A 27,604-nucleotide genomic window follows, 5' to 3' on the forward strand; every position below is an offset into this window, starting at 1 on the left:
CAGAAAACTCTTCCTTTATATATATCGATCGATTTTTATGACTCTCATTTTGGCAAAATCTCTAAATGTGGGAATAGTAGGAAATCTTTGTAAAGTCCCAGATTTGATAGTTTTTGCCAAGATGTGAGTCATTGAAATCGATCAATATTTGAAGGACGAGTCTTCTGGACAAATTTTTAAATATGTGTCTTTCTAAGAGTTTTTAAAATAAATAGTAAAAGAAAAGAAGAAAAATCATATATGGGCATTTAAAAAGAAAAAAAAAAATCACCCTATCCATCAACAAACAAAAGTGGACAATTGGGGCTGGGGGTAATAATGTTATCCCAGGAATTAACATTTAAAGGGGCTGAAGCGGGGCAGGAACCTAGGACGTTCTGGGTCAGAGTGCAGAGCCTTAACCACTCAGCCACCATGCCCCTCTTATCTTTCATGGACATGCATCGTTAAAAAATTAATCAAAGAGTTAAAACTCTTATTTTACTGTTAACTCTGTCATTTAACTGATATGGGATTTTTTTTTCCTGCTCCAATATGAGTTCTAAAAAAAATAAACCTGAAAAAAATCAAATTAATATAACCATTTACTCAGTTAAAAATAAAACTTACATAATTGGAAATATTTTTTAAAAATGAAATATATATATATATATATACCTCTAGTCCAAGTAAATGCATCCCTAACCGGTGCAAGGTACATCCAGCACATTTCACAACCCCATGTTATTCCATTTTTTCATGAACATCCTAAATTTTCACTTCAACATGACAATGTTACCATCCCACCGAGCTATTGTAACAAGGGATTTTATAGCAGCAAATAATGTTATCGTTATCAGCCTGTTTCCTGCAATATCCCCCGATCTAAATCCGATAGAACATATGAGGAACATAATCGGCCACTAAGTTTGTTCATTAGACCTGCAAAATGAACAACAACTGTTCGACGCCATAAGAACAGCTTGGGATAACATTCCTCAACACCAGCTGGCCAGATTGACCAATTCCATGCGTAAGAGATGCAATGCTGTGATTGGAGCGAACGGGGGACATACTCGTTACTGATTGAATTAGATTCACCTTCACTTCAAATGAAATGAGCGCAAGTAATTTTATTAAAATGCCATTGTTTGTCAAAATCATAGTGTATGTTTTGACTTGTTACTTCCCTTTTTGAAGGTCATGTTTTAAAAAGTCTATGTTGCATACAAGATCAACCATAAACGTTACAAATTCTAACAAAATGAAAGATAAATGATAGTATTATGATTACACATAGGTTTTAAATAAACCAGAACAATATTTCATACCAATTCTGTAGGTAAAACCAGTGTATACTTTCTTTTGATCACTAGTATAATATATATATACTTGTATATATATGAATGTATTCTCAGCCATTAAGTTTCACTCTCCAAAATTTTCAAACCGATCCCTTGAAAAGAACAAGAAAGGTCACATTTAGTGAGAATGGCACGTGGAGGATAAGATGGCTTTGTCAGGTTCATAATATTTGTAGGAATATAACCCGAGGGAGGTTTTCCAATTGATTCCCAATGATGCACACATAGATGAGAATGAGGTCCTTCATATTTAAGAATCTTCTTAAACTTTTCAGGAATAGGCAGAGAATCTACCTGATCGGTCCTTGTAAAATTTGGTGACGTATCATTTTTAGAAAGACTGTCAGACACAGTGAGAAGGCACAATGTTTCTAGTCTCCATGAATTATGATAGCAATTTGACGTTAGTTCATAGTCGAGCCAGCTCGTGTCACGATGCCCTTCTTTTGGATTCTCACAATCAGAGGTGAATAGTCTGTAATCTTCCCAAGTAAAATAAAGGTTGGACAATAAATACTTAAAAATGTCATCCCTGTCATAAAGCATGGCATATTCCATTGGAGTAAAGTACTTATCTTCAATAAAAAATCCCTTTGGTGGAATCCCACAAAGCAGTGCTATGAAAAGAATTTCTGAAATGTTGCCATCATAACACCATGCATGCCAGTCAAAAACCTTGTATTTCATGAGAAGTTTCAAACCATCAATAAAGGTTTTAGTGCTACATTTATTTTTGAAAATTCCTTCTATTACTTCCGATGTTCCGTCCAATTCCTTACCCATGATTAATACTTTTTCTTTTAGAAGTGACTCTAAATTTTTGGGATTTTCGAATAAGTAATCCAATTTATTTTCTTCATAGAAATCATTTATGTCCACTTGAGCACCGGAACTGATGATAACTTTGAGGCACTCATCACATTTCAATGAATACATGAAAGCTGTTACATCTTGGGAATCCTCTGACATTAAATTTGCCCCATGTTCTAGTAATAACTTCAGGCAATCTAAATCTTTGTTGCATACTGCTATGGTAACTGCATTCTGCTGCTTTGAATATGGATCAAACCCTTTGTTGGCATCAGCTCCATTGTCTAAGAGAAGTTGCAAACATTCTTTGTTTCTTGCCACAGTCGCACAAGTCACAGCTGACATTCCTGTTTCAGAAATCACTCCGTTTGCTTCAGGGACAAAGTCCAAATCCACCCCTTTCTCTATCAAAAGTTTCAGGCATTCTATTTGTCCTTTTTCAGCAGCTAACATTAGCGCAGTCTTTTTGGCCATTATCTCTGTAAAATTGTACTCTTTACAATAAGGTAAAAGCATCTCAAAGCATTTCATATTTCCACCTTTCACAGAATATGGAAGCGCCTTTTCAGCCACACTGCTGATAGTCTCTGGACTCCTATCTTTTTTCTTTGCATACAGTTCAGCAAATTTGTCCTCATCCATACGACCCCTCTTGGTAATACTTGATTCATTGTCACCGCGTTCAGCCATATCAACTGGTGAATCGGGTTTTAACTCAGAACTTGAATCTGAAGAATCTTCTTGATTCTGACTAGGCTGTCTGCAGAGTTCCTTCTGAAGAGTCTTGAAAATCAGATCTACAATCTCAAAATTACCCGATTCAGCAGCATACATAAACACACTCTTGTGATACCAGTCAGATTCATCAGCTTTAGAACCAGATGCTAAAAGTAGTTTAACACATTCTGCTTTCTCATTTTCTGCAGCAATTATCAATGGAGTCTGCCCTTTAGTATTTAAGCTGTGTACATTAGCTTTGCGTTCAAGTAACATTTTCATACATTCTATACTTCCATTTTTGGCAGCATACATTAAAGCCGTCTCCTTAAACAAGTTTACAGCTTCCAAATTGGCATTATGTTGTAAGAGTACACTCAGGCATTCTTTGTGACCGTTCTGAGCTGCTAGCATCAAGGCCGTTTCTTGCAAACCGAGACTCACGGGAAAATCGACCCCTGCCCAATTCTTTAGGAGCAATTCAACAAAATCAACCTTTCCTTTCTCTGAGGCCAACATCAGAGGGGTTTTACCATATTTGTCCATGCATCCAAGATTACCGCAGTGATGCAAAAGTAACTTCAAACATTGTATATTATTTCCCATTATAGCATAAGGAAGACTGGCCTCTGCAATGGATCTTATATCTCTTATATTGCTAACATCGTCATTTTTCTGAAAATGATTGATTAAGCCAGGCATGGATATATTTCCTTCCCTCTTGGTGTGAGATTTTGTTTTGCCTTTACTTTTAGAGGGTCGTGCTAATTTTCTTGGGGAAAAATCTCCTATGTTAAACTTGGGTTGAAGGTTAAGGCTTACACCTGTTCCAACATCAAATGAAAAAGACTTTTGCTGCAAAATGTCCTCTTTCTCTGGACTTTTTTCATGCTTAACTGATGAAGACTCACCACTAAAATCAAAAGTAAGAGGGTTTTTGCTACTTACTTTTCTGTCAAGGTGTCTGAAAGAAGGATCAAAATCATCGTCAGAATTACCAGAGTGTTCTTCTTCAGATAAGTCTACTTGAGATGAGATAGCATCATTAACTTCATTTACAATGCCTTTCTTCCTTTTCAAACAGACCGGTTTCTTTTCAAAGACAGAAGGCAATGGTTTTGTTTCAACCTTTTCTTTAGATATTGTGAAATCAAAATTGTCACCAAAAAGGGAGATATTTGATTTTGTGGAGTCTCCATGACCACTTTGTGCTGCACTTCCCATCCACTCGTTTTTATCGATTTGTACAGGACCTCTAAGAAGTAAATCCAGGCAATCGTAATTGGAAGTAATAACTGCGTAACTTAGGGCTGTAAAACCAGCACAGCATATTTTCCTCATATTTGGTTTATACCTCAGTAAAAACTCAATGCACTCTAAATTTCCTATGCAAACAGCGTACATCAGAGCTGTTTTAGATGGCGGGTATAAAGGGTCTTTTTGAAATAATGGCTTTTTTTCAGTCTCATTTTTATCACCTGACTTATTTTCAACCTTTTCCAACTGATCTGAGCTACAGAGTGAATCACAGATGTTTATATCTGCACCTTCTTCAAGTAAGTATTTTAAACAAGCAAGATTTCCAGACAAAACAGCCGATATGAGTGGAGTAAGCCCATGACTGTCAAAGCAATTTACTACCTGAAGGCATTTTAAATTTCCATTTAAATTTGTAATTTGCTCAATAATCATCTCTAAAAGTCCCGGTGAACAACCATATAGAAGTACTGATGTAACCAAATCAAGACTTGCTCTACCATTCATTAAAAAGTCACCAGCACTTTCACTTTTCAGTATCTTTTTAAGCACATCAAAATTATTTTCCTTTAGAGCATTAGAGATATCAATGCTAAGAGAATCTGCATTCTTCATGCAAATCCCGATGAGGGCAACCTTTCTCATAAACTTAACATTTGGTCCCCTGGCAGCGTAAATAAGAGCCAATTTGTAAAGAGAATGTGTCTGTAATATGTCGGAGAGAGGGACATCTGGCAGATGATTCCTTATTTCACAGAGGTCATCATGATCAAAATCATTTAGAAATGCGGTGATATCACCCAACACTCTTTCTTGTAGCTGCATCTTTAGAGTAGCACTTTCTATCTGTTGAAAAAAAAGATTGCATGTTATATAAAACAAGAAATTTTCTTTTTAATTTTTAAAAAAAATTGAATTTCGATTTTTTTACAAATAATTTTTGATTATCTTTTATTTAAATATGTATTATTCACACCATACTTAAATCATTATACAAATACACTCGAGCACAGAAATCTCCAACAAGTCGAGATCGGACCTATTTGTTTGAGATTTCCGTATTGAGTATTTTGCAGAGGATATGAGGAAGAATATGAGTATGAGGGAGGAAAATGTGGGTGGTCTTGATAAAAGTCATATTATAATGATAACTCTCCGTTATTGTGAACTCTGTCAAGAATCGATAGTGAGACAATTCAATTTCCTTTTCTCTGCCATCTTTTACAATATTATGAAGAGAGTTTTCATTAGTGATCCGTTTATTGCATCTTGTCTTGTTCAAGTACAGAAATGGAATGGCAATTCCCACTGCGTGTGCTTGATAAAAAGACAAAGCCAGCATATCGCATTATGGATTACACCCTCAGTACGCAACATCATAACCTACGAATCCGGTACCTATAATCATTACTATATCACTATTCACTTAACACCCTCTTACATAAAGAAGGCTAAAGATAGAGGGAGGGCATTGCTCCCACCCCACCTTCCACACCCCTAATTGTTTGTATCATTTTAATACGTAACAGTTACTGCCTAAGACAATCACTGCCTAGTCTCCCGTCCCTGCGATACTGGTCATTTTGCGATGGTACTGGCACCTCAGATTAAGTACCATAAAGTGAGGTAACGAAGGAGTGACGGATGGTTTGTGGTTGCGTAAGTTCAGCATATGCACGCACACACACACACATATAATATGTGACCCTCCGCCTCGAAACGGTATTAAGTCGGATTTTTCAATTTTGGGTTTTTGGTACCCAATCACAGCTTATTTTATGCTTTAAAATTTGATACCAAATTTATATAATTCTGATTATTTATTGTCGAGATATGACCGTTTGAAGTAGGGAGAGTGTGAAAACCAAGTTTTAAGAAAATCGACTTTGAATTGAGGCACCGTTTTCACGCAGTTAAATTAATGGGCAAAGATAACTCCTTAGATACGGACATCAAAAATTTGACGAGAATAGTGAAATTTGGCATGAGCTTAGCTTATACATTTACTAATGTACATACAAATTTTTGAAACAATTAAATTATTACTTTTGTAGTTATTCATTATTATGTAAGTTGTTCTTAAAACAAATAAAACACGCCGACAATTGCTCACTTTTTCAAGAATTTCTTATATTTAAATAAAGAATCAATGAAATAAGAATTATTAATGTGAATTTTTTGTCTTATTTAAATAGAGAAAATACGATTTCAAAATGCCAAAAGTTAAAGAAGGTTGAAATTTGAAAGTACAGTTTTGAAACTACGTGAAGCCGGGTGGGCAGGGAAAAAATTATCAAGAAAGAGGATTAGAGAGGAAGAGAGAGAATGAGAGAGTAAAATACAAACACACACACACACACACACACGCACGCACACACACACACACAAACAGACACACATGAGAGAGATATATATATATATATATAGAGAGAGAAAAAGAGGAGCGAGAGGGGGAGGGGAGAGAGACTGCTTGTGTTAAGAGGACGCGAGGGAAATATAATAAAGATTGAAACATGTATAAGTGTATGTGTGTGTGTGTGTGTGTGTGTGTGTGTGTGTTTGTATGTGTGAAAGAAACAAAGGGGAGACGGAGAGAGTGAGGAAGACATGAAGAAAGGGATGGAGGCGGAGCAAAGAATTGTAGGGATAGTTTAAAGAAAGTATTTTGTTACAAAGTAAGTCATAGTCAATCAACTGGAAACATATTGACCAATGAGATTGTAATTAAAGAAATGGGCTGGTCAAATCAATCATTGCATTGTTTCCATTTTGAGTCAGATAACAACTTGAGGAGGAGGGGTGGGGCTTATTGTGTAGTGACTTACATGAAAACATGTTATTGAATCTCTCAAGTTTTACTTAGCGTTCCACCACATTGTTCATTGTCTAAAAAGACCCCCCCCCCCCCCCTTTCTTTCCGTATACAAAGAAAGCACGACAAATCGAACATCTCTCTATCTCTCTCTCTCTCTGTTTGTCTCTCTCTCCCCTTCATCCATCCATCCATCCATCCATCCATCCATCCATCCATCCATCTATCTATCTAACTATCTATATGTCTGTCTGTCTGTCTGTCTATCTATCTATCTATCTATCTACATATCTATTTATCCATTAATAGGTTTGTCTGTCTGTCTGTTTATCTATCCATTTCATTTTTTAGTTACAGTTCATTAATTGTTGAAGGCTCTATCTATTATTCTGCTTTTGTACTTAAAATTAAATGTTTATCCTACAACAATCTCTGTAAGTGTAATATTAGGCAACTGTTGTCCTATTAAGTCTTAGCATATCCTATAATTTCATGAAAGAGGGACAAAGGAGGACCCCCACCTCAATCATTACCCAATACAGCTAGACACAGATATAAAAGCACGTGGTGTGTATCAAAATGCACAAACACACACGTATGTAACACGCGCATGCTGACGTCATGAAGCATCGCCCGAGCATTATGGTCTACAGCCACAGCGCATGTGATGAGCGTTGACCAATCAGAATCATTCATTTGTAAGGTTGTCAGGGAAAAACCTAGACTTGTTTACAGTTTTTAAAGTTCATTATTGGTTGAACCATGAAATTTTGGAAACAGTCATGCTTTCTCTGAGATAGATAAAGACACGCCCTTTGCTGTGATATCTTACATCTTATTGGTGGAGAAAAAGACTCGGTATTACTAAGCTTTGGAAAGGGTGGCTCTCTGAGAGAAAGTCAACTCTCGTTTTGAATGTGTCACTGATAGTTGCATTTTTAAACTTGAAATTTATATAACTTATCGTCAATGTTTATGTTGAATTATTATGTTTTCATGTAGAAAAATTATTGTAGTTTCTGAAACAACCAAAAACTGAAATTTGATAATTTTGACCATTTCCACTTTAAAACCGGTTTTCTTCGTTTTCCAAATCCCGACTTAATACCGGTTCGAGGCGGAGGGTCACATATATGCCACACACACGTACGCGTAACACATTAACCGACACCTAGCGCTATGGGGAGAGCGATGACATCTTTTGTTTCCGTTCAACACAAACAATTCGAAAAAAAAAATAATTCTACGGACTGCAAGGGAATGTCCAGTTTGTTCGATATTTCCGTGTTGGCCCCAGAAAGTGTTCAAGATTTTCATGTTGCCAAAACTAACGAAATAGCGGGATTAAAACTGGGAATTGTACCGAGTTTGAGATTTCCATGATTTCCAGATTTGCGTGTTCAAGATTTCCGTGCTCGAGTGTATTATTTTGTCCTGAAAATGGTACAATACAGTTATGAAAAATCAAAACATAGGACACAAAAAATAAAACCTCCAAAATCTTGAGCTTTGTAAACAACATAAAGTATTTGAAAAGTAAACAACTTAAAGTCTGTTTAGTTATATTTTTTTTAATACAAAAAATAATAGTAGTAAATAATAATTTAATAATAATAATATAAATAATAATAATAATAATATCACCGATGACAATAATAATTATTATAATTATAGTATAGGCCAATAATACACTGAAAATATGAACCTGACAATAAGAAGAAAGTTGATTCTATACTTTTTGTCTTTCTAAATCAAATCGCTACAGTCAACATGTGTTTGCAGGCACCCACCGACAGTCACTCTTATTTTCTTTATTTATAATGTATAAATATAAGTATAAATGTGACCCTTCGCCTCCTTAAGTAAGGATTTGGAAAACGAAGAAAATCGGTTTTAAAGTGAAAAAGGGCAAAATTATCAAATTTCAGAAACTACAATCATTTTTCTACACAAAAACATAATAATTCAACATAAATATTTGTGATAAGTTGTGTAATTTCAATTTTAAAATGCAACTATCAGTGACGCATTCAACACAGCCTTTCTCTCAGATAGCCACCATTTCCAAAGCTTAATAGTACTGCGTGCTTTCTCCGACCAATAATATGTTAGGTATCACAGCAAAGGGCGTGTCTTTATCTATCTCAGAGAATGCATGGCTAAATCGGTAGTTACATGGTTCAACCAATAATGAACTTTAAAAACTGTAAACAAGCATTTTCCCTAACAACCTTACAAATAAGAGATTCTGATTGGTCGAAACTGATCACATGCGCCACACGGTCACAAAGGTCGCATGGTCAACGCGTGCATACTTTTTTTTGTGTGTGTGTGTGTGTGTTTGCGCATTTTGATACACACCACGTGTTCTTATTTCTTTGTCTAACTGCATTGTACAATGAGGCGAAGTGCCTATCATTCGGAAATTTAACACTAGCTCAGTCTTAACGTTATTTAAATTACTTTGTTAGGAACAACAATTTCATTGACTTAGATATTCCCTACAATAATCATCTTTAAAATAAAAAAGCAGAAAAGTAAACAAAGCCTTCCAAAATTAATGAAATGGCGATGGAAATACAAACAAAAAATGGAACCGATAAATGTATGGATAGATTAACTGACAGAGAGACAGAAATAGATAGATAGATAGATAGATAGATAGATAGATAGATAGATAGATAGATAGATAGATAGATAGATAGATAGATAGATATGAAAATGAGAAGAGAGAGAGAGAGAGAGGAAGGAGAGAGATGAGAGAGAGAGGAGAGAGAGAGGAGAGAGAGAGAGAGAGAGAGGAGAGGAGGGAGAGAGGAGAGAGAAGAGAGAGAGAGAAGAGAAGGGAGAAGAGGAGAAGGAAGAGAGTAAGAGCGAGAGGAAGATATGGTAAAGAGAGAGAAGATAGTGGGAGGGGAAGGAGAGAGAGAAAGCGGAAGAGAGAGAGAGAGAGAGAAGAGAGGAGGAGAGAGAGAGAGAGAGAGAGAGAGAGAGAGAGAGAGAGAGAGAGAGAGAAAGATGTTCGTTTTCATCGAATTATGGAAGGGTGTGGGGTGGGGGTGGGGGTTAAAACAATCCACATAGCGCAAAAGGGGAGAATTAAATAGCTGACAATTGACCACAAGGTGAGATGATAACTAGTGACATGTCCTAAACAACTGGGAGTTCTAGCTCAAAGAAGAAGATTCAATTACATGATTTCATGCTGGTCATTACAAATTAAGCCCCACCCCTCCTCCTCAAGCTGTCAACTGACTCAAAATGGAAACAATGTAACAAATGATTTGACTAGTCCAATGTTATTCAAATGCAATCTCATTGGTCAATATGTTTCCAATTGATTGACTTTGACTTCTTATGAAACAAAGGTCTTTTCTATAACTATCCCTACCAATTCTTTGCTCCGCCTCCCCTCCTATCCATTCTTTATATCTAGCTCAATCGCAATCGCTCTCTCTCTCCTTCCCCCCTCCCCCTCTTGCGTGTTTCTTTCACACATACAAACACATACACACACACACTTTTCCCATCCTGCAATCTTGAATGCACAAGCGCCCCCCCCCCCCCCCCTGCCCCTCCCCACGTGTTTCTTTCACACACACAAACACAAATACATACGCACACACACTTTTCCTCTCCTGTACTCTTTAATGCACAAGCACCCCCCCCCCACCCCCCCCCCTCTCTCTCTCTCTCTCTCTCTCGTGTGTGTGTGTGTGTGAGTATTCGTGTGTGTTTGTGTGTGTGTGTGTGTGCGTGCGTGTGTGCAAGTTTCTCTTCCTTGCTCTCTCATCCTCTTTCTTGTTATTTCTCTCTCTGTCCAACCGGCTTTACGTTGTTTCAAACTGTACTGAAAATATCAGCTGTTCTTTAACTTTTGACATTTTGAAATCGTATTTCCTCTATTAAATAAAACAAAAATGTCATAATAATAATTCTTATTTCATTGATTGTTTAATTAAACGTCAAAAACCCGTCAACAAGTGAACAATTTCATGAAGCTGCAGGCAATTATTTGTGTTTTTATTAATTCTAGAGCATCTTACATAATAAGAAATAACTACAAAAGTAACAATTATATTATTGCAAAAAATTTTGTGCGTATTATTAAATGTACGAGGGCTCTTTCAGAAATAACCGAAAAATGCCCATTGCTCAGCAACCAGTGGAGATTTTTTAATTCTGTAAACGACATGATATTCCTTATTTCCTTACGGATATTCCCAGAAATTATGAAGTGCATCATTTTGCACAATGAATTTCTAGACGATTTTAAAGATGGCGGCCCACCTTGAAACTTGGTCAAAGGAGGAAATCAGAGCTGTCATACGTTTTTTGAACGCCAAAAGTCTGAATCCTACCGAAATCATAAAGAACTTCAGAGTGTATATGGTGAGCATGTTATAAGCCGTACACAAGTCTATCACTGGTGTAATTTGTTTGAAGTCGGCCATTCCGACTTGACAGACGGGAAGGGAGAGGGCGTTCGATAACTGCGACGTCAGAAGACAATGTGAAGCGAGTTGATGAGCTTATTCGTCAAGACAGGAGGTTGAAACTTCATGAAATCGCAAGCAGTCTTGAAATTTCGGAAACTTCTGCCCATAGAATTGTATTTGATGAACTTGGCTACAGAAAAGTCAGCGCAAGATGGGTTCCTAAGCAATTGACAGACAATCATAAAGAACAAAGATTGGACATCTGCAGGGAACTTTTGAGAAGAAGCAAGAGCTCACGCAGGGTTCACGGGCATACTGCCAACGCCGGCGGAGACTTTCTAGGGTACGATGTGACTTTTCTTGACAGCATAATCACCGGTGATGAGACTTGGTTGCACCATTGCACCCCAGAAACAAAGCAAGATTCGATGACATGGAAACATCCATCCTCACCTGTCGCGAAGAAATTCAAAGTCATGCGGTCAGCAAAGAAAATAATGGGAAATGTTTTCTGGGACAGTCGTGGTGTTATTCTGTTCGAAACCTTACAACCTGGAGAAACAATCAATGCTGCAAGGTACTGCCAAACTCTTGACAAGCTTAGGGAGGCCATTCGCAGAAAGCGCCCAGGGCAGTTGACCAACGGGATCATTTTGCAACACGACAACGCTACACCCCACACAGCACGTGTGACGCAAGGTTGGCTAGAGAAATATGGATGGGAGATTTTGCCACACCCACCACACAGTCCAGACCTCGCACCATCTGATTATCACCTCTTTGGGCCACTGAAACGTGAGCTGGCAGGAAAGCGCTTTGATGTCGATGAAGAGCTTGTTGACCATGTGCGGAAATTGGCTACAAAACCTTGACGGAAATTTCTTCCGATAGGGTATCTATTTCATGGTGCGGCGTTGGCAGAAGTGTGTCGACAGACTTGGCTGTTACGTAGAGAAATGAAGGACGAGTCAAGGCATGAACACGTGCAAGAATTTTGTTGATAGCATAAAAAACGCGGATTTTACAGGCATTTTTCGGTTAATTATGAAAGAGCCCTCGTATGTTCTAAGCTCATGCCAAATTTTATTTTTCTTGTTAAATTTTCAATGCCCGTATCCAAGGAGTTGCCTTTGCCCGTTGATTCGACTGCGTGAAAAAGGTGTTTCAACTTCAAAGTCGATTTCGTCAAAACTTAGCTTTTACACTCTCCCTACTTCTATCGGTCATATCTCGGCAATGAGTAATCAGAATTTTATAAATTTGGTATCAAATTTTAGGCATAAAATAAGCTTTGATTGGATACCAAAAAAAAAAAAATTGAAAATCCCGATTGAATACCGTTTCGAGGCGAAGGGTCACAAATATATAAAGTAAGGCTGCCTCTATTCCCAACACGAACAAACTTCTATATAATATATAAACAACAGTCACAACCATAGCAACAGACCCCATAACAAATACACAGTCGTTTGTGTTCTGTCTATTTATCAGAGATAAAGCAAGACCAAGAGCCATCCCTTCATTTGTTTGCTCTTTTAATTTTTCTGCGGTGGAATAAGAATAAGAAATAAGATATGTGGAAAAAGAAATTTTCTCAGAAAACAAGCGAACGACGACGACAACCTACCTTCTCCTAATTCTCCCCTTCCTCGTCAAAACCGAATAATAAGTTCCATAATCTCATTCAGCTGTGCCGTAGGGCTGGAAGTAATTTTGACGAACTTGCCATTATTTGAATCGGATGTTCATAATTCTAATGTCTCAGTTTTCCAGGTCAGAAAATGTGCTTTCGACATTCACCAATTTCTTAGTGGATTAGTGGGTAGCAGCAGCTTATATCAGGGTTGCCAGATTATTTTTCAACAAAATGCCAGGAGAAGACTCAAAAAATGCCAAAACACTCAAAAAAAATGCCAAAGTCTGTTGACTCCCACCCCCTCTAAGAAAACTACTCACTTTTGATAGACAATTTACTATCATATCCTGGTGGCTTGCGTGTTTTCTTTTCTTTTTTTTTCTTTTTTTTTTTAAAATTATACTAAATTTCCCGTTGGGGTAATTTTTTACCTACTGACTACTAAGTGGAGTGCTAACCACTACACCACGGTCGAGAAAAGGTGTCATTTGAAGTATAATATACAAGAAAAGAAAATGCCAAATGAAAATGCCAAATGCCAAATGATTTTTCTAATGCCAAACGGTTTTCAAAAATGCCAGATTTTTGGAATCTGGCATTTAAAATGCCAAACTGGCAACCCTGGCTTATATTGATATGAAGAAGTTCTACTACATAGCCAGATTGATTTTGCAAAACATGCCAGGGACAAAATATGAGGGGGGGAAAAATACCCCCCTTAACTTTAAAAAAAAATTGATAATGCAGCATTTTTGTTCCCGTACGCCCCAAAAAATAATGAAATAGATATTTATTTTCCTATTCCTACTTGTTTATATTTGCAGGTCAGATATTCGAGCGCTATTATGGGCATGATTTAACATTATTGTAATGGACAATGTTAAGCGTTGGTCCTAAAGAGGATGTCCATTAAAACCATGAATGAGCCCAAAACAATTTTTATAAGACCTGCAAATAAGTAACATGAATAAGTGTCTGGAATTTATTTTTTTAAAGAAAGAAAAAAGAAAAAAACCTGTCATCTTTCTATTTAGCGTAATTAAAATTACTTGGATTTTTTTTTTCTCTATCGAATAGGGGAAATTAATCGATTTGGGGGAAAATATTTTTTTTAAAAATACTGGACTCATTATCGACGTGAACTTATTTATGCACTGATGTGAATAGGCTACACATCGCTCATAAAGAAACGACACAGCTTCTTTAAATTGCCATTTAAAAAATAATTAGCACTTTAAAACGCAAGCTGGCAAATTAGCATTTATTCCGCGAAGTTCCAAGCACTTGTAATGGGCATTAATCGATAACGTAACGGGTAGTCTACTCAATTCAAGATGGTATTCTGTGATCCACATTCCAGGGATAACTGGGGGGTCTGTCTTTTTTACGAAACCCGCCGAAACCCGCCGAAACCCTGCGAAACCCGCCGAAACCCGCCGAAACCCGCCGAAACCCGATGAAACCCGACGAATCCCGACAAAGTTATGGGAAGTAGGTGGCTGTGGGGAGTGAACCTAGAACTCAGGGACGTGTACACCATTGGGGAGTGAACCTGGGACTGGGTTTCGGCGGGTTTCGTAAAAAAGAACCAGTGCTTTTTTACGAAACCCGCCGAAACCCGCCGAAACCCGGCGAAACCCGACAATATCAAGCAAAGTTATGGGAAGTAGACAACTGTGGGGAGTGAACCCGAGACTCAGGGAAGTGTACACCAGTCGGGAGTGAACCTGAGACTAAGGTTATCGACTGGTTTCGGCGGGTTTCGTAAAAAAGAATTAGTGCTTTATTACGAAACCCGCCGAAACCCGACAATATCCGGCAAAGTTATGGGAGTTTGGCAACAGTGGGGGGTGATCCTGGGAGTCAGGGAATTGCACACCAGTGGGGAGTGAACCTGGGACTGTGTAAAAAGGATATCAGTGGGAATTAAACCTGGGACTAAAGGGAGATGGATACCATTGAAAGTTGAAGCCGGATATGGGAGTTGAGTACCAGAGGAGAATGAACCTGACACTATAGAAGGTGGGCGCCAGTGGGAGTGAACCTGGGATTCAGGGAATTGCACACCAGTGGGGAGTTAACCTGGGACTGTGTAAAAAGGATATCAGTGGGAAATAAACCTGGGATTAAAGGGAGATGGATACCATTGAAAGTTGAAGCCGGATATGGGAGTTGAGTACCAGAGGAGAATGAACCCGACACTATAGGAGATGGGGGCCAGTGTGGAGTGAACCTGGGACTCAGGGAAGTGCACACCAATTTGGAGTTAACCTGGGACTGTGGGAGATGGATAACTGTGGGTATCCGAGCCGAACTATAGGAGTTTGGTACCAGAGGAGAATGAACCTGACACTAAAGGAGGTGGGCGCCAGTGGGTAGTGAACCTGGGAGTCAGGGAATTGCACACCAGTGGGGAGTTAACCTGGGACTGTGTAAAAAGGATATCAGTGGGAAATAAACCTGGGACTAAAGGGAGATGGATACCATTGAAAGTTGAAGCCGGATATGGGAGTTGAGTACCAGAGGAGAATGAACCTGACACTATAGAAGGTGGGCGCCAGTCGGGAGTGAACCTGGGATTCAGGGAATTGCACACCAGTGGGGAGTTAACCTGGGACTGTGTAAAAAGGATATCAGTGGGAAATAAACCTGGGATTAAAGGGAATGGATACCATTGAAAGTTGAAGCCGGATATGGGAGTTGAGTACCAGAGGAGAATGAACCCGACACTATAGGAGATGGGCGCCAGTGTGGAGTGAACCTGGGACTCAGGGAAGTGCACACCAATTTGGAGTTAACCTGGGACTGTGGGAGATGGATAACTGTGGGTATCCGAGCCAAACTATAGGAGTTGGGTGCCAGAGGAGAATGAACCTGACACTATAGAAGGTGGGCGCCAGTGGGGAGTGAACCTGGGATTCAGGGAATTGCACACCAGTGGGGATTTAACCTGGGACTATGTAAACAGGATATCAGTGGGAAATAAACCTGGGACTAAAGGGAGATGAATACCATTGAAAGTTGAAGCCGGATATGAGAGCTTGGTACCAGAGGAGAATGAACCTGACACAAAAGGGGGTGGGCGCCATTGGGGAGTGAACCTGGGACTATGTAAACAGGATATCAGTGGGAAATAAACCTTGGACTAAAGGGACATGGATACCATTGAAAGTTGAAACCGGATATGAAAGTTTGGTACCAGAGGAGAATGAACCTGACACTATAGGGGGTGGGCGCCAGTGGGGAGTGAACCTGGGACTATGTAAAAAGGATATCAGTAGGAAATAAATCTGGGACTAAAGGGAGGTTGATACCATTGGGAGTTAAAGCCGGATTTGGGAGTTGGGTACCAGAGGAGAGAGAAACCTGACACTATAGGAGGTGGGCGCCAGTGGGGAGTGAACCTGGGACTATGTAAAAAGGATATCAGTGGAAATAAACCTGGGACTAAAGGGAGATGAATACCATTGAAAGTTGAAGCCGGATATGAGAGTTTGGTACCAGAGGAGAATGAACCTGATACTATAGGAGGTGGGCGCCAGTGGGGAGTGAACCTGGGACTATGTAAACAGGATATCAGTGGGAAATAAACCTAGGACTAAAGGGAGATGGATACCATTGAAAGTTGAAGCCGGATATGAAAGCTTGGTACCAGAGGAGAATGAACCTGACACAAAAGGGGGTGGGCGCCAAAGGGGAGTGAACTTGGGACTATGTAAACAGGATATCAGTGGGAAATAAACCTTGGACTAAAGGGACATGGATACCATTGAAAGTTGAAACCGGATATGAAAGTTTGGTACCAGAGGAGAATGAACCTGACACAATAGGAGGTGGGCGCCAGTGGAGAGTGAACATGGGACTCAGGGAATTGCACACCAGTGGGGAGTTAACCTGGGAATATGTATAAAGGATATCAGTAGGAAATAAATCTGGGACTAAAGGAAGATGGATACCATTGGGAGTTGAAGCCGGATTTATTTCCCACTGATATCCTTTTTTAGATATTCCCAGGTTAAATCCCCACTGGTGTGCAATTCCCTGACTCCCAGGTTCTCTCCCCACTGGCGCCCACCTTTTATAGTGTCAGGTTCATTCTCTTCTGTTACCCAACTCCTATAGTTCGTCTCGGATACCCACAGTTATCCATCTCCCACAGTCCCAGGTTAACTCCAAATTGGTGTGCACTTCCCTGAGTCCCAGGTTCACTCCACACTGGCGCCCATCTCCTATAGTGTCAGGTTCATTCTCCTCTGGTACTCAATTCCCATATCGAGCTTCAACTTTCTATGGTATCCATCTCCCTTTAGTCCCAGGTTTATTTCCCACTGATATCCTTTTTACACAGTCCCAGGTTAACTCCCCACGGGTGTGCAATTCCCTGAATCCCAGGTTCACTACCCACTGGCGCCCACCTCCTTTAGTGTCAGGTTCATTCTCCTCTGGTACCAAACTCTCATACCAAGCTTCAAATTTTAATATTATCCATCTCCCTTTAGTCCCAGGTTTATTTTCCCACTGATATCCTTTTTACATATTCCCAGGTTAAATCCCCACTGGTGTGCAATTCCCTGAATCCCAGGTTCACTCCCCACTGGCGCCCACCTTCTATAGTGTCAGGTTCATTCTCCTCTGGCACCCAACTCCTATAGTTTGGCTCGGATACCCACAGTTATCCATCTCCCACAGTCCAAGGTTAACTCCCAATTGGTGTGCACTTCCCTGAGTCCCAGGTTCACTCCACACTGGCGCCCATCTCCTATAGTGTCGGGTTCATTCTCCTCTGGTACTCAACTCCCATATCCGGCTTCAACTTTCAATGGTATCCATCTCCCTTTAATCCCAGGTTTATTTCCCACTGATATCCTTTTTACCCAGTCCCAGGTTAACTCTCCACTGGTGTGCAATTCCCTGAATCCCAGGTTCACTCCCCACTGGCGCCCACCTTCTATAGTGTCAGGTTCATTCTCCTCTGGTACTCAACTCCCATATCCGGCTTCAACTTTCAATGGTATCCATCACCCTTTAGTCCCAGGTTTATTTCCCACTGATATCCTTTTTACACAGTCCCAGGTTAACTCCCCACTGGTGTGCAATTCCCTGACTCCCAGGATCACCCCCCACTGTTGCCAAACTCCCATAACTTTGCCGGATATTGTCGGGTTTCGGCGGGTTTCGGGTTCGTAATAAAGCACTAATTCTTTTTTACGAAACCCGCCGAAACCGGCCGATAACCTTAGTCTCAGGTTCACTCCCGACTGGTGTACACTTCCCTGAATCTCGGGTTCACTCCCCACAGTTGTCTACTTCCCATAACTTTGCTTGATATTGTCGGGTTTCGCCGGGTTTCGGCGGGTTTCGTAAAAAAGCACTGGTTCTTTTTTACGAAACCCTCCGAAACCCAGTCCCAGGTTCACTCCCCAATGGTGTACACTTCCCTGAGTTCTAGGTTCACTCCCCACAGCCACCTACTTCCCATAACTTTGTCGGGATTCGTCGGGTTCCGTCGGGTTTCGGCGGGTTTCGGCGGGTTTCGCAGGGTTTCGCAGGGTTTCGGCGGGTTTCGTAAAAAAGACACACCGTAACTGGGTGATCCCATAAAAAATAAATAAATAAAGTTTTAAAAAGTGTTTGTTTTTAATGTGTGTTCTGTTTATTTTTTTAGTTTTGATTTGCTTGTTTTGTTGTTGTTGTTGTTGCTTCTGGGGTTTTTTTTTTTATTGGTAATTTTTATTATTATTATTATTATTATTATTATTATTATTATTATTATTATTATTATTATTATTATTATTATTATTATTATTATTATTATTATTATTATTATTGATATTTAAAGTAACATAAATCGTAGTAAGCTCTGGTGGCCTTGATTATAATAACTCCAGTTGATTGGCTGTTTTTTTGTTTGTTTGTTTTTTAACAAAGAAAGGAAATAAAGTCAGCGCTCCACGGATGTTTATCAGTTCGATTTCTGCCAATATTATACACCCGAAATTAATAAAATATCAATTGTGAACGAGGATCGATAATGTTTAGGCTACCTGATTTGTTAGGCAGCTGTGGACAGTCAACATGCAGTGTTAAAAAAACTCATACCATCCGCCAGTCGGATATAACGTGCCAACACACAAAACAATGTGTAACCTTAAACGTACAGTCGGGTTAATATAATTTAATATTAATTTAATCGAAATTATTAATTTAGTGAGAACTACTCATCAAAATGGCTGGCTAAGAACAATAACAATGAGCTGAGTGACGTCAATTTCGTTCTATCTATACGCTGTTCAACGTGCCCCACCATTCACTTTTTTAAAAAAGGTTTTAAACTAATTAACACGAGAGTTCTCATTGTGGCCAGTTCAGTTATATTTTCCACATACGTGCCACACAAGATATTTTCTGACGCATGCTTTTGTAATGTTCCAGATATTTATCATGCTCTTTACTCACTAAAGGCACGACAGTGTACGCACAACCTTTACTAGTTTAAATGGCAACAACAGTAAAACAACAACAACAACAACAACAAACAAACAAACAAACAATGAAATCAATATTCTTTTCGGCATATCTATAAAAGACCCGCAATTTAAGACCTTGAACCCTTGCATGAACTTACTTAAAGGATTCAGATCTATGGGTGCGGCTATGTGGTCTTCAGGTATGACACTCGCTTTCGGATCGGAAAGTCCTGGGTTCGAGCCTCGCTCGGCGCATGGTCGAGTCCTTGGAAACGACTCTTTACTCCCATTCTCTCACCGGACTCTTGTGTAAAATGAGTACCTGGTCGTTTACAGCGTTGTCTCTGTCCGAAAAAAATGTAATATCGCCTAAAAGGCGTCATGTCTCGTCCTACATGTTAAGTGTTGCTGTTGGCCAGGAACCCCTAGTAAAGCGCTTTGAGAACGTTTAGTGGATATTACACTATATAAAACCTCAATTAAAATATGGCTCTCTGGCATGGCGATATAACAGGGTTTTACTGTAATGGTCGGCGCGCCACACCCCTCACCTTCCACTCCCATCATTCAGGTGGGCGGTAGTCGATATCAATGCTTGATTGTAACTTTTTGTCTAGGTCTAATTCTCGTTATCGATACTATTCATTGAGGAGTAATGTCGGCACGCTTTCTTTTTCCGGCCTTCTGTTTCACAAATTTTTCAGAAGATCAAATCTTAAAATTCAGAATCTGAATCCAAATGAAAAAAAAAAAAACAAAGAAAAAAGAAAAACAAACAAAAACAAAAAACAAATGACATAAAAGCAAAAATTCCCCAAACAACCAAAGAACAACAACAAAAAAATAAAAAAAAACAACAACCCCAAAATACAGAATACAACCACCAAATTTTGTCCAAAAATAAACCCATTCTCAGCTCTCGGTACTGGTGTCGTAATGGAATTCCTGATATCAATATTAGACGGTTTTCAACAAATAGGCTGATTAGAAACGCTCCCCACATCACCCACTATGCGCCAGACTGTCTATCTGTCTTTGTAAGCAGCCCTGGTTAATCCCAGTCTTGGTAAATGAGGCAGACTTCTTTTTTTTTTCGAACAGAGACAACGCTGTTAATGGCCAAGTACTCGTTTTACACCCGAGTACAGTGAGAGAATGTGAGTAAAGAACCTTTTCCAAGGACTCAACTATGCGCCGAGCTGGGCTCGAACCCAGGACCTTCCGATCCGAAAGCAACCCTTGTAAACTAACATATATATATATATATATATAATATATATATATATATATATATATATATATATATATATATATATATATATATATATATATATATATATGGTTTAGTTTTACTAAGGGTTTTACGGCGCTTGCAACACATGTACTAAATGATGTAGGTCAGCGCCAGTAAAAAGGAAGAAAATCGGACAGTAAAGACATTCTTGAAGTACAATTAAAAGGGCTTAAAGAAAAGTAAGACAAAGGGGAATCGGTTCAAAAAAGGGAATAGATTTAGATCCCAAAAGCACACTATCAGTGTTTGAGATCACCATTTAAGTCTCACCCAGACATCAGCACACGTCTCCACTAAGAGGAATACACTCAAATGTTTACAAATATGTTAAAATAAAAAAAAAAATTAACAGTACATAACAGAGAGATGATTCCAAGAGCATGCCATCAATGTACTTAGTTTGAGACCACCTTAAAGCCTCATCTAGACAGTACTAGACACTAGCGCAGGATCCCACTGAGATAAATACTTGTCTTTACAAGATGACAAGTGGTAAATATGACCAAGACATGACAGAATTTATCAAATGGAGGAAAGACTTCACAATAAGAAAAGACACCAGAGGTAACAAAAAGAAACTGCTCACACAAAGACCAAGATTGGATGTGAGAAAACACAGTTTTACTGTGAGAACAACGAAAATATGGAACAGTTTACCAGATTCTGTTGTGAATGCAAAAACCAAAATGTTTTGTACAATTATAAATGCGCTTTAGATTGGAAAACCGGAAGAAACTTAAATCACAAAGACAAAGAAGAAATAGAGCCTGGCGAAGAGGACCTATAAGGACCTGTGCTGGAAACAATCCATAAGTAATCATAAGTAGTAAATACACTCAAATCTTTACAGAATACATAACTAACAATACATAACAGAGAGTTGATTTACAAGGAAAAAATATCATCTCCCAAAACTATAACTATACATTTGAATGTTTCCCTCCCAGTCAAGGACTCCAGCCAGGGCTGTGATAAAACTAAGTAATCCCGTTCTAAGACAAAGAAAGAAAGCAACTCGGAAAACAGATATAAGGGGATAGAAGACACAGCGTGACCTCCTGCCCACCATGGGAGGTCAAAGGACCCCGCCCAGACAAAACCAGGTAATCTCATTCCAAGACAAAGACAGAAAGCAATGGGAAAACAGACACAGGGCGACAGAAGACACAGCAAGTTCCTTCCAGCCCACTATGGGAGGTCAGGATCCCCACCCAGATATATATATATATATATAACCATTTACTCAGAAATAAAACTTAAAAAATTGGAAATAATTTTTTTTAATTGAAATCTACACACACACACACACACACACACACACACACACACACACACACACACACACACACACACACACACACACACACACACATGTATGGGGCTCAGTCATTAAGTTTCACTCGTCAAAATTGATTTTCAAACCAATTCCTTGACAAGAACATGAAACGTCACAGTTAGTGAGAATGGCACGTGGAGGATAAGATGGCTTTGTCAGGTTCAAAATGTTTGTAGGAATATAACCCGAGGGAGGTTTTCCAATTGATTCCCAATGATCCACACATAGACGAGAATAAGGCCCTTCATATTTAAGAATCTTCTTAAACTTTTCAGGAATAAGCAGAGAATCTACCTGATCGGTCCTTGTAAAATTTGGTGACGTATCATTTTTAGAAAGACTGTCAGACACAGTGAGAAGGCACAATGTTTCTAGTCTCCATGAATTACGAAGGCAATTTGACTTTAGTTCAGGGATGAGCCAATCCGTAATTTCAGTAGTGTCAGTTTCACGGTGCCATTGTTCTGTATACTCACGATCAGAGGTGAATGCTCTGTAGTCTTTCCAAGTAAAATAGAGGTTGGACAAGATATACCTAAAAATGTCTTCCCTCATGAAACACATGGCATATTCCATTGGAGTAAAGTACTCATTTTCAAAAAAAAATCCCTTTGGTGGAATCCCACAAAGCAGTGCTATGAAAAGAATTTCTGAAATGTTGCCATCGTAACACCATGCATGCCAGTCAAAAACCTTGTATTTCATGAGAAGTTTCAAACCATTAATAAAGGTTTTAGTCCTATATTTATATTCAAAATTTCGACATAATTCACCCGACGTTTCGTCCACTTCCATACCCATGATTAATACTTTTTCTTTAAGAAGAAACTCTAATTTTTTGGGATTTTCAAATAAGTAATCCATGCCATTTTTTTTATAGAAATTGTTTATGTCCACTTGAACACCGGAACTGATGATAACTTTGAGGCACTCATCACATTTTAATGAATACATGAAAGCTGTTACTTCTTGGGAATCCTTTGACATTAAATTTGCCCCATGTTCTAGCAATAACTTCAGGCAATCTGCATCTTTGTTGCATACTGCTATGGTAACTGCATTCTGCTGCTTTGAATACGGATCAAACCCTTTGTTGGCGTCAGCTCCATTGTCTAAGAGAAGTTGCAAACATTCTTTGTTTCTTGCCACAGTCGCACAAGTCACAGCTGACATTCCTGTTTCAAAAACCAATCTCTTTGCTTCGGGGACAAAGTCCAAATCCACCCCTTTCTCTATCAAAAGTTTCAGGCATTCTATTTGTCCTTTTTCAGCAGCTAACATTAGCGCAGTCTTTTCGGCCATTAGCTCTGTAAAATTGTACTTTTTACAATAAGGTAAAAGCATCTCAAAGCATTTCATATTTCCACCTTTCACAGAATATGGAAGCGCCTTTTCAGCCACACTGCTGATGGTCTCTGGACTCCTATTCCTATCTTTTTTCTTAGCATACAGTTCAGCAAATTTGTCCTCATCCATACGACCCCTCTTGGTAATACTTGATTCATTGTCACCGCATTCAGCCATATCAACTGGTGAATCGGGTTTTAACTCAGAACTTGAATCTGAAGAATCTTTTTGATTCTGACTAGGTTGTCTGCAGAGTTCCTTCTGAAGAGTTTTGAAAATCAAATCTACAATCTCAAAATTACCTGATTCAACAGCATACATAAACACACTCTTTTGACACCAGTCAGATTCATTAGCATTAGAACCAGATGCTAAAAGTAGTTTAACACATTCTGCTTTCTCATTTTCTGCAGCAATTATCAATGGAGTCTGCCCTTTAGTATTTAAGCTGTGTACATTAGCTTTGCGTTCAAGTAACATTTTCATACATTCTATACTTCCATTTTTGGAAGCATACATTAAAGCTGTCTCCTTAAACAAGTTTACAGCTTCCAAATTGGCATTATGTTGTAAGAGTACACTCAGGCATTCTTTGTGACCGTTCTGAGCTGCTAGCATCAAGGCCGTTTCTTGCAAACCGAGACTCACGGGAAAATCGACCCCTGCCCCATTCTTTAGGAGCAATTCAACAAAATCAACCTTTCCTTTCTCTGAGGCCAACATCAGAGGGGTTTTACCATATTTGTCCATGCATCCAAGATTACCGCAGTGATTCAAAAGTAACTTCAAACATTGTATATTATTTCCCATTATAGCATAAGGAAGACTGGCCTCTGCAATGGATCTTATATCTCTTATATTGCTAACATCGTCATTTTTCTGAAGATGATTGATTAAGCCAGGCATGGATGCATTTCCTTCCCTCTTGGTGTGAGATTTTGTTTTGCCTTTACTTTTAGAGAGTCGTGCTAATTTTCTTGGGGAAAAATCTCCTATGTTAAGGTTAAGGTTTACACCTGTTCCAACATCAAATGAAAAAGACTTTTGCTGCAAAATTTCCTCTTTCTCTAGACTTTTTTCATGCTTAACTGATGAAGACTCACCACTAAAATCAAAAGTAAGAGGGTTTTTTCTACCCACTTTTCTGTCAAGGTGTCTGAAAGAAGGATCAAAATCATCGTCAGAATTACCAGAGTGTTCTTCTTCAGATAAGTCTACTTGAGATGAGATAGCATCATTAACTTCATTTACAATGCCTTTCTTCCTTTTCAAACAGACCGGTTTCTTTTCAAAGACAGAAGGCAATGGTTTTGTTCCAACCTTTTCTTTAGATATTGTGAAATCAAAATTGTCACCAAAAAGGGAGATATTTGATTTTGTGGAGTCTCCATGACCACTTTGTGCTGCACTTCCCATCCACTCGCTTTTATCGATTTGTACAGGACCTCTAAGAAGTAAATCCAGGCAATCGTAATTGGAAGTAATAACTGCGTAACTTAGGGCTGTAAAACCAGCATAGCATATTTTCCTCATATTTGGTTTATACCTCAGTAAAATCTCAACGCACTCTAAATTTCCTATGCAAACAGCGTACATCAGAGCTGTTTTTGATGGCGGATATAAAGGGTCTTTTTGAAATAATGGCTTTTTTTCAATCTCCTTTTTATCACCTGACTTATCTTCAACCTTTTCCAACTGATCTGAACTACAGAGTGAATCACAGATGTTTATATCTGCACCTTCTTCAAGTAAGTATCTTAAACAAGCTAGATTTCCAGACAAAACAGCCGATATGAGTGGAGTAAGCCCATGACTGTCAAAGCCATTTACTACCTGAGGGCAATTTAAATATCCATTTAAATTTGTAATTTGCCCAATAATCAGCTCTAAAAGTCCAGGTGAACAACCATATAGAAGTACTGATGTAATCAAATCAAGACTTGCTCTACCATTCATTAAAAAGTCATTAGCACTTTCACTTTTCAGTATCTTTTCAAGCACATCAAAATTATTTTCCTTTAGAGCATTAGAGATATCAATGCTAAGAGAATCTGCATTCTTCATGCAAATCCCAATGAGGGCAACCTTTCTCATAAACTTAACATTTGGTCCCCTGGCAGCGTAAATAAGAGCCAATTTGTAAAGAGAATGTGTCTGTAATATGTCGGACAGAGGGACATCCGGCAGATGATTCCTTATTTCACAGAGGTCATTGTGATCAAAGTCAGTTAGAGATGCGGTGATATCCCCAAATATTCTTTCTTGTGGCTGCATCATTAGATTAGCGCTTTCTCTCTGTTGAAAAAAAGATTGCATGTGATATAAAACAAGAAATTTTTTAAAAAATTTTTTTAAAAAATTGAATTTCGATTTTTTTAAAAATAATTTTTGATTATCTTTTATTTAAATATGTATTATTCACACCATACTTAAATCATTTTACAATTTTTTTCCTGAAAATGGCACAGTACAGTAATGAAAAATCAAAACGTAGGACACAAAAATAAAACCCCCAAAAACTTTTGAGCTTTGTAAACAACATAAAGTATTTGAAAAGTAAACAACGTCTGTTTAGTTAGAATGGCAATCAAAAATAATCCTACGTCAATTGGACCAAGGGTGGGAACCACACCCCTTTTGATTTTCCTCAAACTTGGCTCAATTGAAGATACTAATGAGACATTAAGAAAACAAAATTTTCAGTTCAGAATAAGGATAATTGAATTTTTTACCATTTTAAAATTTTTTGTCTCAAAACGTGTCAAAATCAAATTTGCTCGTGGGTCCATTTTTGAGAGGCTATAACTTTTTTATTTATTAATCAAGCTAACTCTCTCAAATTTGGTAATTCTGTACAACTTTTAGCATAGATTACAAATATTTGAAGGAAAGTGAAAATATTTATCAACTTTTTGGAGTTATCTGGCCTTGAATATGGCTCCCCGTGCTATTCAGCAAAAAAAAAAAAAACAAAAAAAAATTTTTCAATGTTTTTTTTTTTCATGACTGTAATGTTTCATTTTTGGTCATTGATGACTTGAATCTCAATAAATAACATATGGTCCAACATAACATAGCAAAAATATGGGTCTGCTACTATAATTTTTCGAACAATAACGCATAGCATAGCGTAATGCGCTGTGCACCAAAATCGCAATTTTTTTTCAACTTCAAGGCTCAAAAAGGTCAAAGATTTCGGCTGGGATTTTTTTTTTCATAATTTGATATATTGTGCAGATACACTATTTCTATAAGCTCATGGAAGCTTTCCTTGTATTTTGAGTTTGCTTCATGGTAAAAATCGCCTGCAAACAACCTAAGTATCTGAATTCTTAAGTTACAAAGGGGCATAACTCAATAAATTATTTAAACTCCCCAATATCGACTTATATTTAAACTACACAAATAACAAACAAAGCTTTAAATATTTGGCTTATGACAAACTGTTAAAAGCTAATAAATTCAATGCGTTCAGTTTATTTTGAAAAAAAAGAGCGAAATAATGCATTAACAGTTCAATAATATTCAGCTCCTTTAGATTTATCATATTGTGTGTTGGAATGTTCTCCAGTTAAAAATAGATTGTGAAAAAAGTGATAAAGTGATAAAAGAAGTAGAGAGGACTTTTTAGAGGACAAAAGTGCAAAAGCGTTTGATACTAGTTGATTTGACTTCATGCCACCCTGATATATCTGAATAGGTGTGTATCTTGTCTATAGGCTACTTATTGAACGTATTGAACTGTTAATGCATTATTTCGCACTTTTATCAAAAATAAATAAACTGAAAGCATAGAGACAGACCCATAACAAATACATACACCATCGTTTGTGTTCTGTCTATTTTTTCAGAGATAAAGCAAGAACAAGAACAAGAGTCATCCATTCAATTGTTTGCTCTTTTAATTTTTCTGGGGTGAAATAAGAAATAGAAAAAGAAATTTTCTAAGAAAGCATGCGAACGACAACCTACCTTGGCCTTCTCCCCTTCCTCGTCAAAACCGAATACAAGTTCCATAATCTTATTTAACTAACTGTACTGTATGGATGGAAGTCATTTTGATGAGCTTGTCATTTGAATCGTATGTTCAGTTCATAATTCTAATGTCAAATAATTCTTATTGAACTTAGTGGGTAGCGGAGCAGA

The 27,604-nt window shown here is 38.3% G+C and overlaps 1 protein-coding gene across 1 annotated transcript; it reads right to left on the bottom strand.

Moving 5' to 3' along the window:
* Positions 1-1,170: 1,170 nt before the first annotated feature.
* Positions 1,171-27,604, bottom strand: LOC144979142 (uncharacterized). Its single transcript, XM_078925743.1, has 3 exons — positions 27,431-27,604; positions 22,175-25,753; positions 1,171-4,973 (listed from the first exon to the last, which is right to left on the bottom strand). Exons 1-3 carry the CDS (start codon positions 27,473-27,475, stop codon positions 1,401-1,403), a joined length of 7,197 nt encoding a protein of 2,398 aa, XP_078781869.1. The 5' UTR covers positions 27,476-27,604; the 3' UTR covers positions 1,171-1,400.

Source organism: Berghia stephanieae, chromosome 9, assembly GCF_034508935.2.
Source record: "Berghia stephanieae isolate SIO BIC M18660-M18661 chromosome 9, UCSD_Bste_1.3, whole genome shotgun sequence".
Classification (NCBI taxonomy): domain Eukaryota; kingdom Metazoa; phylum Mollusca; class Gastropoda; order Nudibranchia; family Aeolidiidae; genus Berghia; species Berghia stephanieae.

Coding starts and splice junctions, on each gene's coding strand:
- LOC144979142 (XM_078925743.1), bottom strand. CDS start 27,475: ATGGAACTTGTATTCGGTTTTGACGAGGAAGGGGAGAAGGCCAAG. Junction 25,754..27,430: donor AGGAAGGGGAGAAGGCCAAG/GTAGGTTGTCGT, acceptor TTTTTTCAACAG/AGAGAAAGCGCTAATCTAAT. Junction 4,974..22,174: donor TGAAAATCAATTTTGACGAG/TGAAACTTAATG, acceptor TTTTTTCAACAG/ATAGAAAGTGCTACTCTAAA.